Source organism: Sander lucioperca, chromosome 4 (assembly GCF_008315115.2).
Source record: "Sander lucioperca isolate FBNREF2018 chromosome 4, SLUC_FBN_1.2, whole genome shotgun sequence".
In the NCBI taxonomy this organism is placed as follows: Eukaryota; Metazoa; Chordata; class Actinopteri; order Perciformes; family Percidae; genus Sander; species Sander lucioperca.
The window spans coordinates 26,724,668-26,743,707 of NC_050176.1; the positions used below are offsets into that span (position 1 = coordinate 26,724,668).

At 41.5% G+C, this 19,040-nt stretch overlaps 1 protein-coding gene across 13 annotated transcripts in view; it reads left to right on the forward strand.

The window, feature by feature from the left end:
- The window catches only part of apbb2b (amyloid beta (A4) precursor protein-binding, family B, member 2b), a 49,563-nt gene that overhangs the window by 9,642 nt on the left and 20,881 nt on the right, over positions 1–19,040 (forward strand). For 11 of the 13 annotated variants that reach the window (XM_031285717.2, XM_031285721.2, XM_031285719.2 and 8 more), the window contains exons 2-4: positions 12,410–12,516; positions 13,620–13,686; positions 14,927–16,006. In XM_031285717.2, the coding sequence (XP_031141577.1) occupies positions 13,668–13,686; positions 14,927–16,006 (1,099 nt within the window). In that variant the 5' untranslated portion in view covers positions 12,410–12,516; positions 13,620–13,667. Of the gene's footprint in view, positions 1–12,409; positions 12,517–13,619; positions 13,687–14,926; positions 16,007–18,206; positions 18,863–19,040 lie in introns of those variants that run through there. The other 2 variants (XM_035999944.1, XM_031285727.2) reach the window with 2 other exon arrangements.

A 19,040-nucleotide genomic window follows, 5' to 3' on the forward strand; every position in this document is an offset into this window, starting at 1 on the left:
ACTTTAAAACGTTGCGATATTTCTCATCAAGGTAAAAAGTCTTGTGATATCAGTACACAAGCGCAGAATTACATTGGTACCACCGAGGACCGATTCACGTTAAATCAATCGGTGCCAAATGTCGTTACCTGAGAGCGCATAAGTGCAAGCTTCTTTGTCCTCTCAGCATGTTTCACAGAGAGTGGAGCTGCGGTGCAGACGGAGCGAGACTACGTCGCCTCTGCAGCTTGTTCAAGTCACAGTGAATCATGGCAATGCCGGTAAAGTGGTCGAAAGTGTGGTTACAGTTTTGAAAACTTCACGCAGACAGCGTTTGCTGCAATATAATATAATGGCGAGATCGCGGTGCAGTTAACGTTTTACTTCCGAGACAGACAGGCACCACAGCTCTCTCTATGCCCTGGTGACAGACTGACAGGCGGATGTTGTAGGGCAAGTCAACTTTATTTCTATAGCACATTTCAGCAACAAGGCAATTTAAAGTGCTTTACATTAAACATTAAAGAGCAGTTAAAAACGGTCATGAAAATAAAACAGGCTAAAATAGAATAAGATACAAATACAAGAATGAAAGTTAAGAGTGCAGTGTATGAAATACATTTTTATTTTGTGTGGTGTGTAAAACGTTCTAAATAAATAAAAAAATGTTCTAAGTAAAAAAGGATAAATAGGTTTGGAATAATTTTTTACAACTGAAATATTTTTTTAGTTTTTACAGAGGGAAAGTGCCGGAAAAAGATACAGTTGGGTACCGGCACCGGTAGAAATGTGAACGGTACCCAACCCTACCCGCCACTTTTAAATTGTTTGTGTGGCAGCATTTTGGATTCCCTGGTGGAAACGCCGCAGTTATGGGCTCTGAAGAGTTAGTTATACAGGAGAGAAGCAATTTGAGTTTGCGGCAAAACCTTTCACAGTGCTTGTTTTTCATTTTGTGACTTTTGATTGAATAAAAGACCAGACATTTCCAGTCATATTTTGTCATTGAAGTTTCCTTTAAAGGTCCCATGACATGGTGCTCTTTGGATGCTTTTATATAGGCCTTAGTGGTCCCCTAATACTGTATCTGAAGTCTCTTTCCCGAAATTCAGCTTTGGTGCAGAATTACAGCCACTAGAGCCAGTCCCACAATGAGCTTTCCTTAGTATGTGCCATTTCTGTGTCTGTAGCTTTAAATGCTATTGAGGAGGCGAGGGGGGGGGCAAGGTGGAGGGTGGGGGTGTGGCCTTGACCAACTGCCACTTTGCTCTTTGAAAGCCATGATGTCTCTCTCTCTCTCATGGGTGGGCCAAATTCTCTGGGCGGGAAAAGCAGAGAAAGGGGAGGTAACCTTGTTCCTTATGAGCTCATAAGGAGGAGATTCCAGATCGGCCCATCTGAGCTTTCATTTTCTCAAAGGCAGAGCAGGAAACCCAGGGCTCGGTTTACACCTATCGCCATTTCTAACCACTGGGGGACCATAGGCAGGCTGGGGGAACACATATTAATGTTAAAAAAACTCATAAAGTGACATTTTCATGCCATGGGACCTTTTTAAAATAGTGTAGGTTGTGTATAATTAACCCCACCTGTGGAGTATTGTTTGTTTGTCATTACCTGTGTAACACGCTGTGGAAGGGCGCTGCCTGAAACGTCCATGTGGCAATAAAAAAGTATCAATTGGAGTGCTGTCCAATATCCTGTATGGCCTCGTCTCATGAGCCGAGTGTCTCATCACAACTCTACTATTAACCGTTTGACAGAAAATGAATCTGCAACTACTTTGATAATTGATTAATCGTTTTAGTACAACTTTTAATTTTTCAGAAAACCTCTCTGTTTTTTATCATTGTATACTGAATATCTGAAATCTTTGGGTTTGAACTGTTGGTCAGACAAAACAAACTTGATATTTGTTATCTGTGGTTTTAATTTTGGTGGCCGATTTTTTTTTTTTTCCCCAACATTTTGACATTGTGTACATTTAAGGATAAAGTGATTAATCTAGAATATAATCGGCAGATTCATTGAATGAAAGTAATTGTTAGTTGCAGCACTATATACATACAGTATGTTCAAGCGCTGCGTTAACATTTCCCGGCATGGTAAAACTGACCAGGGTTTCCCCCAACAGAGGTGCTAAACCCCCCAGATCTTGACGCATCTCGTCTTGTGATCAATTAAGCCCGTAGATCACGACCTAAGCAATAGAGACAGCCATGACATATATGGCATATGCTGTGTTAAATAGTCTTTTATTCTGGTGGGGTAGCCATCCTCTATAAAACACTACAGCAAGCCTTGCTCACTATTCTTAGCTTACACAGACTAACAACTTCCCCACTCTCCCTTCTGTTGTAACAATTAACCTTTGTAGGTGAGAGTCTGTGAATTGTATGAAAGTCAGTCCTGTGTGATGAATGCACAGGATGACAGGTGATAGGAATGTTGAATCACGTTCCCAGTCATTGTGGTGATTAGGGTCCACGACCAGATGCGTGCCTTGCATTTACATCATATCCTGTGTTGGGAGTAATAATAAGCTAACGTCTGTGGTGAGGATGTGATGCAGTGATTCATACAACTGCAACAACATCAGAATGTTATTTAGTAACATTAGTTTTGTAGACAAGAACTGGAATTGATTCAACAGTGTAACTTTGATAATCCACACAGTGCAGGAATTTGCCTCTTGGCTTTGCACTCCCTTGGCAACACAAGTGGAGAGGCCGTCTTGGCCCGGTGTGTGTTTGCCCCAAACATTTTGGCGGTACAGTGCTGGTACCGCAGCCGTGGTCAGCTAGCTGTATCATCCCTGTCCAAGACCAATGCCCTGTCAGAGAAGAATGCTCTGCTAATGTTGGGAAACAACAACGATAACTTCCATTGGTTGAAAGAGAGAGACGGAGGGAGAAAGAGACATTGCATGAGGGGAAGAGACGACAAGAGCGAGGGAGGGGATGACTTAAAGTATTGGAGAGGGAGCGATCATTGCAGTGGTGTCTGTGGTTCCTTTGGCAGAGACGGGACATTCCTTTTCTGATGAGTCACTCTCTCTTTCTGATATGTTTTCTTTCCTCAGATCTCTTATGCTCCCCTTTTCCCCTCCCCTCTCATTTTCGGAGTGTCTCTTCTTCTAACTGTCTTCCTCTCTTTGACATTGCCATTTGGTTAATAAGTCAAAACTACCAGCCAATCAGATCAGACTAGGCTGTGATATCAATGCAATCTTGTGACATTATTATGGAACAGCTTGCCACAGGCTTTCTAATGACTTGTGAGATAACAAGGCCATGTTGAACTCAAAGACACACACACAATCTGAGGAAGAGCTGTGTCGTTTGTGTCTAGACTTCCCTGTCCTCTCGGATGTCCTGTCACATCTCAGCTATATATAGGATCCACAGTCTCTTCACTGCTTCTGCCCTCGCCTTGAATTCGACAGACCTCTAGTTCGTGTGCCTGTCTGTGTGTTTTTACTGAGAAAGGGAGAAGGGTTTTTTAATAAATATTGCTGGCCTCCATCGCTACTGAAAAAGAAAAAAAGAGTGCCCTCGAAACCAGGGCTCCAGACTGACTTTTTTTAACTGGGAACATTGTAGCCCCAAACAAAAAAAACTTTTAGGGGCACAGGCAGAAAATGTAGGAGTACACACCTTAAATCGACCTGCAACGCAATTATAACTATTTTACTGATAAATACTTTTGGAATAAATACAGAAACTACAACGTGCTGTTTTAGGTTAGTTCACAGTCACATTTGAATTGAGTGGTGCGTAACAAATGCACATTCAGAAAAGTATTATTACTGTCAATATACTGTATTATTGCCTCTGCCTCATACAGGCTCTCCCTCCCTCCTCTTGGTCTCTTTTTTGTTTACACTGAAACAACAATCATATCTAAGGTGATTTTTCCTTCCATGGAAAGGGAAGTATCTAACTAAGTATCTAACACCCTGTGTGGAAAAGATGGAGTGATGAGGGAGCCAGAGAGAGAGGAGTCACGACACTCACACAAACACTATTTGTTTTCACGAGGTAAATATATTTGGCAACCCATATGGATTATTTTCTTTCATAGAAGCAGTTGCTGCTCTCTGCTGTCACATTTCTACCTCTCTCGCCCAAGTGAGGGAGCGGCATCGCAGCGTGTATCAAATTTTATTATTTATTAGCATTGGTGTAAAAATCCAAATAAATCAGTGAATGCACAGGCAATTGAGTGATATCTCGCACTTGTGGTGTTATGGTGGTGTATAAAATCCCGTCCTTTTTGTTCGAGACCGAGACAACACTGAGTAAAAATGCGGTTGATTTTGTGACGAGCCTAATACTACAGCACTGCTGAGGTCTGTCAACACAGCTCCGCCGACCGGAAGTGCACACAAGCGGGGTTGAGACCGTAAACAAAGTGGGATGAAGAGAGGATGGCTAACGTTAGTCTAAGGTTAACTCCTTATCGGTTATTATATATATAATATATATATCGCAGCATTTTCCTCGCCAATGTACGGTCTTTAGCAAACAAAAAGTATGATCTTCTTCTATAGCCTTTTTTTTAATTTTATGATTATTTACTGATTATTATATTACCACCAATATATTGTATAATGTAATATTGAGCTAAATATGAGCTACATTTTTTTTTTTGTCACTATAACGGAAATTAGTGTTCAATACAATACCTTGAAAAAAACTTGATGTGTGTGTGTGTATATATATATATATATATATATATGCGCTCTACTTGTTGTTCTCTGACTCTACTCCAGGTACAGCTTGTTGCCTTCAACTTCGCATTCAGGAAAGAGCTGTGGTCTCATTATGGCAAAGTCGCACTGGATGCAAGTCTGGCTCATGTGTGTCCCGCAGAGGGAGCGGGCTTTAAGGGCTGAAATGGGACTTCCCTCCTTTCAGTGTGTTTTGCTTGGTGTCAGAGTGTTCGTAGTGTACTCTTTCTCCCCTCCCTCCCCCTCACCCACAGGAAAGAGGGGCTGGGTTAAGCAGGGAGGAAGAGGGGTAGGGGGGGTATCTGGGATTGGGGGAGGGGTTACAGCACTGTTGCTCCAAAGTTTCCCAAATCCAGAAAATCGTCTCTTGGCTGGTTTCTGAAATGTTTCCTTTCCACGTCACAGCATTTCAAAGTCTGTGAATGTGTGTGTGATGAGATTTAGTCTATTACAAAACCCTTTAACCTCTGTCACCCCCAGTAGTATTATGGCTTTATTAGCTGGAGTTCATTCATTAGGTGCGTGCCATGACTGCTCTGCCTTTTACTCTGTAACATCCTGTGTCACAAACAAGGAAGTGTTGCAGGTAAATAAGTAACTTTTGCAGGTGACACATTTTTGATTTATATATGCAGTAAATATGTATAGGCCACTCACTCTCACCTTGTTTGTATTTCATTTTTGCAGCCCTTAGTTTGCTCAGTGTCAGTGAATGGAACGTGTACGCACATGCTCACAAATGGTCATCACTCGCTGTGTGTGTGTGTGTGTGTGTGTGTGTTGTCTGCTCCTTTTGTTGACCAATTAATGTTTTTTACTATCAGTTAACCCACCCACCCAAAAAAGAGACATGCCTGAGATTCTTTGGCACAGCCTGAACATTCCTCACTGCTTTCCTTTCTTTTGTGGTCATTTTGTCTCTTTCTCCCGCCCATGGAAACCACACCAGCGGGAAATGATACCTTTTAGCTGTATGTATACAGTACATTGTGACATTCATACACTCACTCACTCACACACACACACACACACACACACACACACACACACACACACACAAACAACCAGGGAGACTCTGCAAGTATCTGAGTGTAGTTTAACTTCACAAGTGGAATTATAGTGGAGCTATTTCTGTCTGTCCTTCACACTCACTATACACTGCTGCTGCAAGGACGATATATGGCCATGGGAGCACGCTCAAACCACAGAGCTGTGTGTGTGTGTGTGTGTGTGTGTGTGTGTGTGTGTGTGTGTGTGTGTGAGTGAGTGAGTGCTTGTTTAACTATGTTCATGGGGTCCAAAAACCAGGAGTCCAGTATACTTGTGGGGTCCGGACAGCTTTGTGGGGCCAAAATGCTGGACCCCACGACTTTAAAGGGCTGTTTGAGGGTTAATACTTGGTTTTAGGATTAGGGTTAGAATTAGGTTATGGTTAGGGTGAGGGTCAGGGTTAAGGTTAGGCATTTAGTTGTGATGGTTAAGGTTAGGGTAAGGGGCTAGGGAATGCATTATGTCAATGACTGGTCCCCACAAAGATAGTTTGTTTGTCTGTACACAAGATTGTTTGTTTAGGCTGCAGTCTAAGTCAGAGTGTTACTTTGTCTCTGTTATTTCCCGTTATTAACAATAAAAGGACACAAAGACGCACAAACAGTAACACACACACACACAAACTGGGCCTCCTTGCTGTTCTACGCTTCCGCTGTTATTGTGGAAACATTCTGTATATGCCGGTTGTTTTCTTCCCTGCTTCTTCCTTGTTTTCGTGGACACACACACACACACACACACACACACACACACACACACACACACACACACACACACACACACACACGCCAATGACTGGACCAATCACCAATTGTCTGTTAGCTTTGTTTAGGGCTGATTGATTTTATATTGATATTTTTACTATAGCCTCTTTGTCACATCGTTATTTTTTGTTTAATAATAATTAATAAATACAGGTACAGTAAATACAGAACCAGTTGAACTTGAAAGCTAACAAAAATAGACATGTTTAAAAAAAAACTACTCTGAAGTTTCCTTTCTTAATATATTTTTTTAGAACTTTATTCCACAGTTTGGAAGCATATTTGAAAATGCTGCTTTGCCACTGTGGCTCTGATCATCTAACAGACCTGCACTTGGGGATCTCAGTGAACAAATAGGGACATTAAACAACAGGGAGTCTGAAATGCAGGCTGGTCCTAAGCCATTTAGAGCTTTAAATACAATAAAAAGGGCTTAAAAAATGAATTGTGATTAATACAGGGAGCTAAATATGTTCCACTTTTAGCTTGGTCTGGAGTCTAGTAGCAAAATCTTGAAAAAAAGTTTTAGCTTCTCAAAAGTGCGTTAGTATGTATTATATAATAGGCTGCATACCTGGTGTTTATAATGTGAAGAGGTATCCAGCAATGGTAATGTACATCTTTGGTGAGCAGTGTTGCTAACTTTTTCGCCTTGTAGTGAAAATATGTTGCAGCTAGGATCTGGCCCACTCTTCAGCCAATGAAAAAAAACCCATGATAGATCTGGGAAGATTGCCTGCTATTTTCCAGCTGGCTTACACGTTCACGTCCTGATCCAAAAGTTAGAAAAACACCCAGTTGCGTTTTCTATTCTGCATGCCTTGCCTTGTTGACATGAATCCATCCATTTTGTTTTCGATAGCCGGGCCTCTAACTGCGACAGTTTTGCTTTCTTGTCAGTCTTTTTGGTAACAGATGGGACTTCTTGCGTACAGAGTGGAGACATGAACAAGGGGGGAAGCGTGGCTGTAAATCAGGGTTGTAGAGAGAAACCAGCGGTTTTATGAGAGTTTACAGACCTTCTTCACTTTTAATGAGAAAAGACAGCAATTCTCTTCTACACAAAGGACGGGGGGGGGGGGCGAGTAAGCGGTAGAAGATAAATGTAGTGGAGGCTAGAAGAGGAAGAGGGAGGGGAGAGGAAATGGGCAAGAAAATGGGATAAAGAAAAGAGGTAAAAAATCAAATGGGATTAGCAGATGAAATGGAATGGCGAGAGACCTTGAGAGGGAAGGGCAGGAAGGAGGGATGAGAGGCCTATCAAACTGCAGGCATCCACTTGGCATATGAATTTAAAAGCAATCTGTCTCTGCCTTGCTCAGTCCAGAAGAGTCTGGTAAACGGCAGTTACACACAGCACACGTAAAAAAGAAAGAGAGAAGGGGAGGGTTCGCAGCTGCTCCCTTCATTCTTGGTTGAGACAGCCCCCCCCCCCCCCCCCAACATACCTAACACTATACCACACTAACAACACATACATGCAACAGCACACACTCTTAGCCTGTGGGTCAGGAGTCAAAGGTCACTGTAATGCTGTGACACATCCTAGATCTTATTACCCTACCTCCTGATGTGAGTTTTTTTCCATCATCACATCACCATGTGTGTGTTGCTCTAAGTATGTGTCTTTAACATAGTGCATCTGCGCGTGCGTGTCTCTGTCTGTGTCTCAGTTTTTTTCTGTGCATTTAACTGTTTACAAGCGAGTCCATGTGGAAGATTCACCCTCCATATCTATTATTTGTGTGTTTGTGAATGAGTGTTTGTCTCTGTGTTTTGTCGGGGCCAATGCTGCCCTGCCCACAGAGGGGCCCTGTAATTATGCCTAGACCCCCCTCGTCCGCATCAGAGGACTGCAGGGAGCACTTCATGTCTGCTGAGGCCCAAAACGATCACTGTCATTCCATCCAATTTCAGGCCATATCCAGATGTACTGTAGATAGTATTAAAATTACAGTTTTAGTGCATACTTGCTACTGAACTTTAACTCCACCCAAAAGTGTAAAAACTGTATTCCAAATTCAAACTACATTTTCAATTTACATTTCTGTCTCTAGGAAAATAAAAATGTAAAGACAACTTCAGATCATTGTTTATAGTGTTTGCACAGTGACGCATTTTTGTTGCAATGAAGCAATCACTATGAGGTTAAAGTGGTAACTTTAAAGGGGAAGTCCACTGATTAGACACATCAAAGTGTGTTTACAGATCTCGAGGAGTACTACTGCATATGTAAAAAAACCTTTGTGACTCCAAAGGGGGGCTTGCTGAAGTCTGATGAATTGCCTCGGTTGGGGTTGAAAACTAAGTTTAAAATGACAAAAATCTGGAGGGGGGGAGTTAGAAAGATGTGAGGTCACCAGACTTCTGTAGCCCGCTCCACATCTCTGCTTGAGGTTAGTGGCTCGAGACTACATTAGCTGTTACTAGCATAACACAGCCAAACCTCTTACCGAACTGTCGGTGACTCACTAAGAATAAAAAGCCAACAGGTGCTCTGCAGTTTTACAGATAAATATATAACTCAAGCAAAATTGTGTAACAATTGGCACCGCTACAGTTTCAAAGTGCAATTCACTTCTACAACGCTATCTTAAATATGGAAAGCTGTACACGTGCATTTGTTATGAATACATTACTTATGATCAAAAACAAGCAAGTCGACAACTTTGCCACACAGGCAAACATCAAGCAAGTGCAACAACACAATACATAGCAAGCCAGCTAATATTACTTATTAGTCCAACAGCAAGATTTTTTTTTCTTGCTGCCTTTTATTTCGCAAATCAGTCCCTCCAGGATTTTGCGGCCTTTTTTTGAGATTGTTGCGGCCCAAAATGCCTGATTTCGCGGGAGCTTTTGTAAAAAGTTGCGATAAAAGTTGCGATGTCTTTTGTATGTTTGTTGCAATGAAGTTGCGGGAGACAGTGAAACTTGCAAAAAAAGTTGCGATTTTTTTTTTTTTGAACTTTTTCTTTTTTTTATAGTTCTTTAAAAATAAAAAGGAAACTTGTTTTGGGGAGAATCAAATTACTCTAGGCTGAGTTTTCCTAGTAACCTTACCAAAAAGTACCAAATGTTGGTATAATATGAAAATGGCTGGTGGATTTAAGACAAAAAATAATAATTTATTGAATGAATCAAATCTGAACATGTGTCATACATTGATCTTTACATTGTTAGTTAATTTCCTAACCTGGCCTGGGACACACATTCATATGGAGTAAAAGCCCGTCCAAGATTTACTCCTGCTCTGTCTCTTTCTCTCCTTTTCTCTTTATGGCTTCCTCCGTGTCTCCTTTTGGTCTCTTCACCTCTGCCATAGTGTCCGTAGAGGATGCTGTACCTGGTTCCGTTACCCGCTAGCCCGACTCCGGTTCTAGCATGACACTGATGCCGCTCCCAGCCAGTATTCTTCCTATTACAAGTCAGTGTAGCATCAAAATGATTTTAAGGCTGTTATTTTAAGGTAAAATAGTTACATAATGTTGCTTTAAAGTAAGCAGTTTCTAGTTATGCTTATACTAAAGCTATTTGGACTTTAGCAAGTACAACGCCTGCTCAGATAAATTGATGTCAGGTGACTGACTTGCCCAGTCACTTTATGTTAATGTTAACCCCCCCCCACCAAAACCCTCTTTATTATTTTTATCTGTATGTTGGATGTATGGGATCAATAGGGGTCTATGTGTGTAAAGCGCTATGATTCCATACACTGTTTACTTAATATGACTGTGATCATCCTTAAACACCCTTATTACTTGCAATGACTCTTGTACTTTGAGCAGGGTAGTAGACCTTGATTACACATGCAACATCCAACCTGTAATGCTAAGTCAGCATCAACATGTCATGGGAATTGATTCATACATTTTAAGTGTAGACAACCCTTCATACAAATACTGTCTCGCACACACAAACACGCACACGTTTCCAGGAATGCAGACTTGTTGCAGCAGGATTCAGCATACCTTCTAATTTTAATCCCAGAATGCAACATTCATGCAAACATTTTTTGCTATTTTCTGAATCACTTTCTATATCATCCTTCCTTGCCCCTGTCCATGGCAGTTTTTATACTTGAGCGCTTTAGGTTTTTAAATGTGTGTTTCTTTGTCAGTTGGGCATTTTCACAACATCAGTGATTCCTAAAGACTGAAAGACTTCTGACACATGATATCTCTCTTGTAGCCACTGCTTAAACCATTAGAGAAAATACATTACAGTACACACAGCTGGTTTGAGGTCAAAATTATATATAGCTGCTCTTAGATGGTTTACCTTTTTACCACCATCTGTGTATAACACCTAGTGTTACCAGACAAACCAGATGTTTTTTTGGTTTTTTTTAAGATAATGTTTTGGGCATTTTAGGCCTTAATTTTTCATAGGACAGATGAAGACAAGAAAAGGGGAGAGATAATGGGAATGACATGCAGCAAAGGGCCACAGATCAGAGTCGAACCCACGGCCGCTGCGTCAAGGAGTAAACCTCTATACATGGGCGCGTGCTCTTCCAGGTGAGCTACCCAGGCACCCGAACCAGATGTTGTTTGTCTATTACGTCAGATAGACAAGACTGTTGTGGCAGACATGTGTTCTACAGTATGTTGGATAGATTTACCAGCCATTCAAGTGATACAGCACTAGGGCTGCAAGATATTGGAAAAAACTGACATTGCATTTTTGCAAGTTGGGAAGAAAAATAGTATGCATGTTGTTTCTTTTGTTCCTTTCAATCTCATCTCTAAATGTCCACATCTCGACTGCAGGACACATGCCCTAATATTGACATTTACCCACAGGCTTGTAAATGTTTTCTTAGAGTTTCTGATCCGATAATATTGACTTTCAGTGGCTTGCATTACTAGTGTTCAACAATGGCTTATACTGTATGCTCAATTTAGTTATGAGATGATGCGACAGGTTGAATAACTGCATTCCACTTTGTGATCAATAATGCAAAATGCCAAAAATATAGCTAGCCTATTACATAGCAACATTATTGCTGCCTTTTTAATAAAGGTGACACGCTATAAATCACTAACTCACCTTCAGACAATCAAAAAGAGAGGACAAGAGGCAAAAAATAGCACTGTTTTAGTCTTTATGCTGGGAGTTGCGGATTTTTTACTGAGAAATGACACACTGATCAGTTGGGCCAATAACACTGACTAATATTGCCATTTGAGGATTTGGCTGATCATCATGCACTTAAATGTATATATGTTCTTGCAATCATCGGCACACTTTTGCCTTTACCTCTGTAGCTGTGGTGCAGGGGATTGTGTGCTTTGTAATTGATTAGATCTGTAAATGAGGTTGATTAATTACTAGAGCTCGTGTCAGCTGTTTGTTGAGCTAAAAAATCCATGGGATAACATTTCTTTCAGCTGTTAGAATTTTATTCCCCAAAATCATTCCAGGTGTTTTTCCAGCCCCTCAGCCAGGAATAAGTGGAATTTGATGGTCCATCCTAACTATGCTTATTGTCTTTCTCTCCACTACTCTAGCATTTGTGTGTTGGTGAGAACTGTCCACAAGCCATGACTTGTGTGTGTGTGTGTGTGTGTGTGTGTGTGTGTGTTTTGTCGGGAAGCAGTGTATGGGGAGTTTACAAGTCTCGTGTGGCATTTAGTTTATGATGGTTCCAGTCAGCAAAGGGTTGGCAAGACTGCACTAAAGAAAGAAATATGAGCTCTATATGAAATGAGCCTTATTTTCACACACACACATCCTTGTGTATTAATGTTTAAGGTTATGAATAATTGATGTGTCTTTATTATTTGTCCCTCTGGTGTCCTGCAGTCCTCTTTCTCTCTCTGTTCACCCCTCCCTCTTTCTCTCTCTCATTAATCCTGTTTTATGTTTGTCTCTCCCTCAGGACACCGCTGCTTCAGTGAAGCCCTCGTGATTGGATGAAGAGAGAACCACTGACTACCAGTATGGACGCGCTACATTCTGGAGTTTCCTACAACCCTTAGTTCTCTGGTAAGTAGCAACAGTAAAAGGGCTTCTTTGAAGTCATCATGTTTTTAACATAAAAATACACTCTTGTAAACCCTCCAAGCTTTCAGGAATTGTTTTTCTCCCTGTCATAACTGAAAATATAGCTGCTTTCATTATTTACAAGCGTTGCTATGAGTGTTGTCAATAGATATGGAATGGTATTCAGTAGGGGTGGGGGAAAAAAATCGATACAGCATAGTATCGCGATATTTTCCGTGGCAATACTGTATCGATACACAGACGCCAAATATTGATTTTTTATTATATTTGTGTTGCTCAGTTTGTCTGCTTGATAATCCCATTTTGCAGCAATACAATTTAAGTGAGATGAACAAACAGAGAAATATATCTTTTTAGATAAAAGAGATGTTGACAAAGTTTCCTTTTGGCGAAAAGATTTGAAGTTGGAAAAAAGGTAATAAAGTGCAATATATCGCAGAATATTGCAAAATGTTTAAAATCACAATAATATCGTATCGTGACGCAAGTATCGTGATGATATCGTATCGCGAGGCCTCTGGTGATTCCCACCCCTAGTATTCAGACATGGTGACAGTCTGGTATTTAAATCATTTTAGAGCATCTTTTTACTTAAAAAAACTTGTTAACAACACTTTAGTAAATACTTTACAGTAAAAGCCCCCCCCTCCCAACCCCACCTGTTAGGTACCACCTTAGCTTCACTGTTAAACAGGGAAGACCCTTTAAATGTATATAAAATACAAAAATACTCACTCAATTTACCTTACATTTACAAAAACAATGTCCTCTGTACATTCAGTGGCTAATCACGTTGTACAGTTGATGTGCATAACACAAGGAACAATTCTTCACCAAACAGTCCCCATGAATTCATTACTTCTCTGTATATGATTGTTGAATGCCTTTTATAATTTTTATGATTTCTATGGTGTTTGGAGTCCCTTCACTACCTCACAGTGTTATGTTGTCTCCATAGAAACCCGCTGTAGTTGGGTTCTACATGGATGAATGTGGTCTCCGAGGGCAACCCAAGAAGTACTCAGGATTCTTTGCATTCTTCTTCTGATCATTATTTTACTTTTTATCCCCCCTGTGGTGTTCAGATCTGCAGCTGAGTCAACTGAACCCTAAACCGTGACCAGCCCCGGCCTATGTCTGACCTCCTGTCAGGTACCACACACACACGCACACGCGCTCCATACTCTCACCTCTCCATGCTGAGTGGTTCACTCATCTCTCAGGAATATAAAAGATAAGCCTGCCAGTAGTCTGTATTTTTCATCATCAACAAATCACATTAAAAAGGGCAAAACCAACCATGCTTCCATCCTTCTCTCAATATGTTCCCTACCCTGTCTGTGATTCTCCTAAAACAGCTGGGCACTGTAGTTTTTAGCAATCATTACTAAACCAGTAGTAAATAGTGGATTTGTTGGCTCTTTTCAGCTGTAGGAGCTGAACCAGGAGGAAAACACTACTATATACTGCATCTGGCTTTGGCTATAGAGGCAATACTTGTTAGTAGTTGTTGTTTTAAGTCTTTTTATTGGGATTTGTTGACAATAAGAAATCAACAGAATATCACCAGACCTTGTAAGGAGTTTTGAATTCATTCAGTAGACTTGAGTTGACTTCTTTCTGATTAAAGCTCTGGTATGATTAATTACATTTCTATAACTGTGCATACCAAACAAAAACAAAAATAAGCCCCAGGTTGTATCATTGTTTATCTACTATAGTAGCATTTATTTCAATTAAGTTTAAATATTAATAGCAAACCTTGTGTATTTTCCATGCTTGGATGTATTTCTTTCCTTAGGCTTTTTGCACCTTTTTAATGATTGTAAACTTGCATATCTGTTCTGTAATTTGTCCTCATGCAGTTAGCCAATAATGAATATTTGCACTCTTATACAGTTTATAATAATTTTATTTATAAAAATCTGTTAATAGTCCATTTGACGCCATAGCAGTCCTTCTACAGTTGTGATTGGTTTAAAGAAATACAATCAAGCCAGAGCGCTTTTTCCCCTATCCCAGAATAGCTAAGCGGTGTAGCCAGACTGCACTCTAGCGCCGACACAGCGCTGTGGAGATAGGTCTGGCAATGCAAGACTAAACTTCACATAATATTGTATTTATATTTTAAAGTGAATATAGTCTGTTCTGTTTTACACTGTTTGCTTTTTCTGCAAGACTGTTATTTGTTTATTGGAACCATATCCTAAAACACAGCACCTGTCTTTTGCATTACTATGTAAGAATAACTGTTATAATGCAAATAGCAGTAGTAAGTAAGCAATGAGACACCCTTTCTGAAAGCTAATGTCTACAGTATATTGTGTTTATGTTAACGCACGTTTGGATTTCAATGTATTCACTTCCTGTTTCCCATCTCTTCCTCTTTCAGGTGATCTGTCTTGTGCCACGATGATGTCAGTAGATGTGACCAATCGTAATGGCCCCACTGCCACGCCTCCCACCTCACTCAGCCTTCGCTCCTCACACAACCAGCTGCTGAGCAGTGATGTCATCAAGCAGGGCTCCGCCACGCCGCCCAAATGTCGCAAAAAGTATGCACTTACCAGTATCCAGGCTGCCATGGGCCTCGGAGAAGCAGCGCCATCATCATCATCATCATCATCATCACCATCATCCCCATCACATTCTTCAACACCCAACAATCCCAAACTAGCCAAGAACGGAATGAACCAGCTTCGTAAAGCTGGTCAAGATCACAACAAAAACACAACCAGCCCTGACTTGATGGACCTGGAGTCTGAAAATACAGCAGATGACCTTAATGTCAACACAGCTGAAGAGGACGACAGTCACACTCTCACCAATAATGACCGAGAGGATGATGTCATTGAGGTAGACGTTGAACTGCACTCGGATGCTAACACTGACGTACAGCCAGAGCAGATAACTGAGTCAGACATAGACTGTAACATTAACACGACTGTGGAGCTCAACGTGAACGGCAACACAACAGTTTTGGGCTTTGACTTGAACATTGAGGCAGAGGAGAGTGATGACATCAGCATTCTGTCTGAGAAGGAAATTATGTCAAAGGTACAGATTGAGGAAGATGGAGATGAGGTGGTAGTAGAGGAGCAGGAAGACGAGGAGAATAAGCCTTTACTGATGATAAAAAGTGAGTCTCCTTTGACGAACCACAAAGTTTCTTCAGGCCTGGAGCTCATCTCTGACCTCCACTCCAACTTCAAGCTCCTCAAATCAGGCAAGGAATCCCCGGTGCCTCCTCCTCCTTCCCCACCTAAGCAGGCCAGCCCAGAGGACACACCCTTGCTCTCAGTGGCCTCCTGCTCTTCCTCCTCTTCCTCCTCCTCTCCAGAGACGAAGAAGGACAGAAGGACTGGGGCGAAGACAGACTGTGCTTTGAACCGCATCCAGAATCTCAATCCCAGTGACGAAGAGTTGAGTTGGACCACACTGTCCCAGGAGAGCAACTCCCCAGAGGAGACAGGTACACACATTAACACACACAAACAAAACATCCTGCAAAAAGTAAACCTCACAGCCACTGACATTTATACTGATGTTTGGCATTGTGTGTGTGTGTGTGTGTGTGTGTGTGTGTGTGTGTGTGTTCTTGTTTAACTATATTCGTGGGGTCCACAGTATACAGTATACTTGTGGGGTCCAGACAGCTTTGTGGGGCCAAAATGCTGGACCACACAACTTTAAAGGGCTGTTTGAGAGTTAATACTTGGTTTTAGGATTAGGGTTAGAATTAGGTTATGGTTAGGGTGAGGGTAAGGGTTAAGGTTAGGCATTTAGTTGTGATGGTTAAGGTTAGGGTAAGGGGCTAGGGAATGCATTATGTCAATGACGGGTCCCCACAAAGATAGTGCCACGCACTGTGTGTGTGTGTGTGTGTGTGTGTGTGTGTGTGTGTGGTGTTTTTTTTTTTCCTCCTGTGTAGTGGTTTCACTGTCCTTTCTGCTGATGACACGTTTCCATTTTGGTGACCTAGTATGTGTATGTGTGTATTTCGAACTCAGACATTGCTGGAATGGACTAACAAACACTCCAGCCTCCAGTAAAGGGAAGTGCCCTTGTAACCTCAGGGGGGATTAGCAGGCTAGATCAGCTGCGTCCTGTTTCATGCTGTTTCCTGTGCATATGTGTGTGTGTGTGTGTGTGTGAGAATGGCTTGCAGGATAGTCATGACTTAATACAAAATCTGCCATTATCTCCCTCTTTTCTCTTTGTTTGAAAAACTGTCCCTATGTCAAAATAGCTGCTTTTGATCATCTATCCGTTAGGCATCTGTTCTATCTTTTCTGAGAACACAAATGTGCTTTAACTTAATAAAATAATTGTAATTAATCTATACTTAATTTATAAATTAGTTATAGTGTCATTACCTTGCATTGAGAATGAATATACTTATATATTTTTTTCTACCGTTTGATTTTACAGTACATACAGTAAGGCAGAACTTTTGTGCATTTTGTAACTAAAGTTAAGTTAATTCCTCTGAGTCATCATCTCCTGCCTACCTCTGCAGAAGGTCTGTTTAAGTCATTGTATTTCTTTGTCAGCGTTATGTAAAAATCTGGATGTTCAGTTTAATTGGTGGTGTGTTCCAGTTGAACTGGGAAGTCGGAATTTCCAAGATCCTAGTCAGAAATACCAACTGGAACGCCCCTTGAAGTCGGATTTCTCTTCTCGGAAAGTTGGGGAAACCTCACCAACCCCGACATCACGATCCAACATGGCTGCTACGAGCATTAACGGTAGTGAAAGCTGTATGAATACACTGTTTTTAGCAGATCCGTCTTATTTGTGTCTTATTAAATCAGCTATCATCTATCAATGAATAACATGGCTAGAAACCCCCTGCGGTCAACTCGGGTGTGACGTCATTTCCAGTTCGGACTTCCAACTTCCAACTAAATGGAACGCAGCATTAAACCCATCCATCTCCTCTGGAGCAGCAGCCCCCGACCTCTGAGCTGTAGCCAAGCTGTAAACCATCCTCTCAATGCTCTCAAACGCTGCTTTTTTCTCCCAGAATGCTTCTCTTCTAGCTCTCTGATGACTCACTGTCCCTTTTGAATCTAAGGCTCTGAGCATCTTTGCATTACATTTCTCTGCAAATATGATTCTGAGCAGCTTGTCCAGAATTTACTTTCCATGTGTTCTTTTGTCCTTATTTCCTCTTGCTCGTCTTTGTCTAAAATGTCATTCCAAAGTCATAATTCTCTCATGGGATAGAGACGTGAATGAGACTAGTTTAGATGTATTGTCCTAATCATGATTCTGGCATCATTCATGTTGAATTTATCAATATCGATAACACATAGTCACCCATACTGCTGTGCCCTCCTGTCTGCCTCTCTCGCTCTCTCATATTGACAAAGCCGTATTGTTTTCCCAGGTGTGTGTCAGATTCCTCTGTGGATATTGCGGATTTAGAGGGCCAATACGACACTGCTTTCACACAGAGAAGCCACACACACACACACACACACACACACACACGCTGAGTTGAGGAAGGTCATTTAAAGAGGTATTTTGCATTCTCACACAACAACATGCATTGTAACACTTGCAAGGAAACATCAGTTGAATGTGTATAAGTGTATGGCAAGCCCTTTGAATCTCACATGTTGCTGGACTGTACTCAGTGTTTTCAGATGTTGAGTCTGTCACCCACTTACTCAACAATCTTCCCACCCTAAGTATATCAGGGTCCTCCTCATAGCTGTTTTTTTTTCTCCCTTCATCAACCCTACTCTGTCTCCCTTCCACTCTGCTGCTCCTCCTTGCACCTCCACTGGATATGATACTGAATGAAAGATGATTTGGGGGTTGCCAGGACAACCAAGAGAGGCTAAAGGCAAGGTGGAAAAATGGGGGAAAGTGATGAACATAGACATTTGATAACACATGCCTGTGTATATGTTTGTCTTAGGGCAGGGAAGGGAGGGCAGGCTTATTTGAGCTGTTGATGTTGTTGATGCTCCAGATAGAGGAAGGAAAGACAACAACAGCAAACAGAGCTCAGCTGCAGGGGATACACAACCTTCATCTTTAGCACTCAATCTCTCTCTTTCTCCTTCTCTTCTCTGCCTCCCTTTCTACATCATGTTCTCCCTGCCTTTCTGCCTCCCCTCTCTTGCAGTGTCCCTCTCTCTCTCTCTCTCTCTCTCTCTCTCTCTCTCTCTCTCTCTCGCTCTCTCGCTCTCTTTCTACGCTGTCTGGGGTTCTTCGTTTGGTTACAGTACTGGGCTTTGCTGTATGAGAGGCAGATAGCTAACTATGATGCTGGGGAAAGACTACATGCTGGCCATTGTGATTGTCAATTACGAGGGTAGGTGTATCGGTTGGAAGTCGGCTGGAAACAACAGTGTGGGGGTTAGAGTTTGGTGTGTGTGTTTGGTGTGTGTGTGTATACAAGCATGTGTATGTATGTGCATGTCTCTTGCAACACAGGGATGAAGTTTGTCTCTGTAATGCTATCATTCTCTAATTATCGACTACAGGAGTCT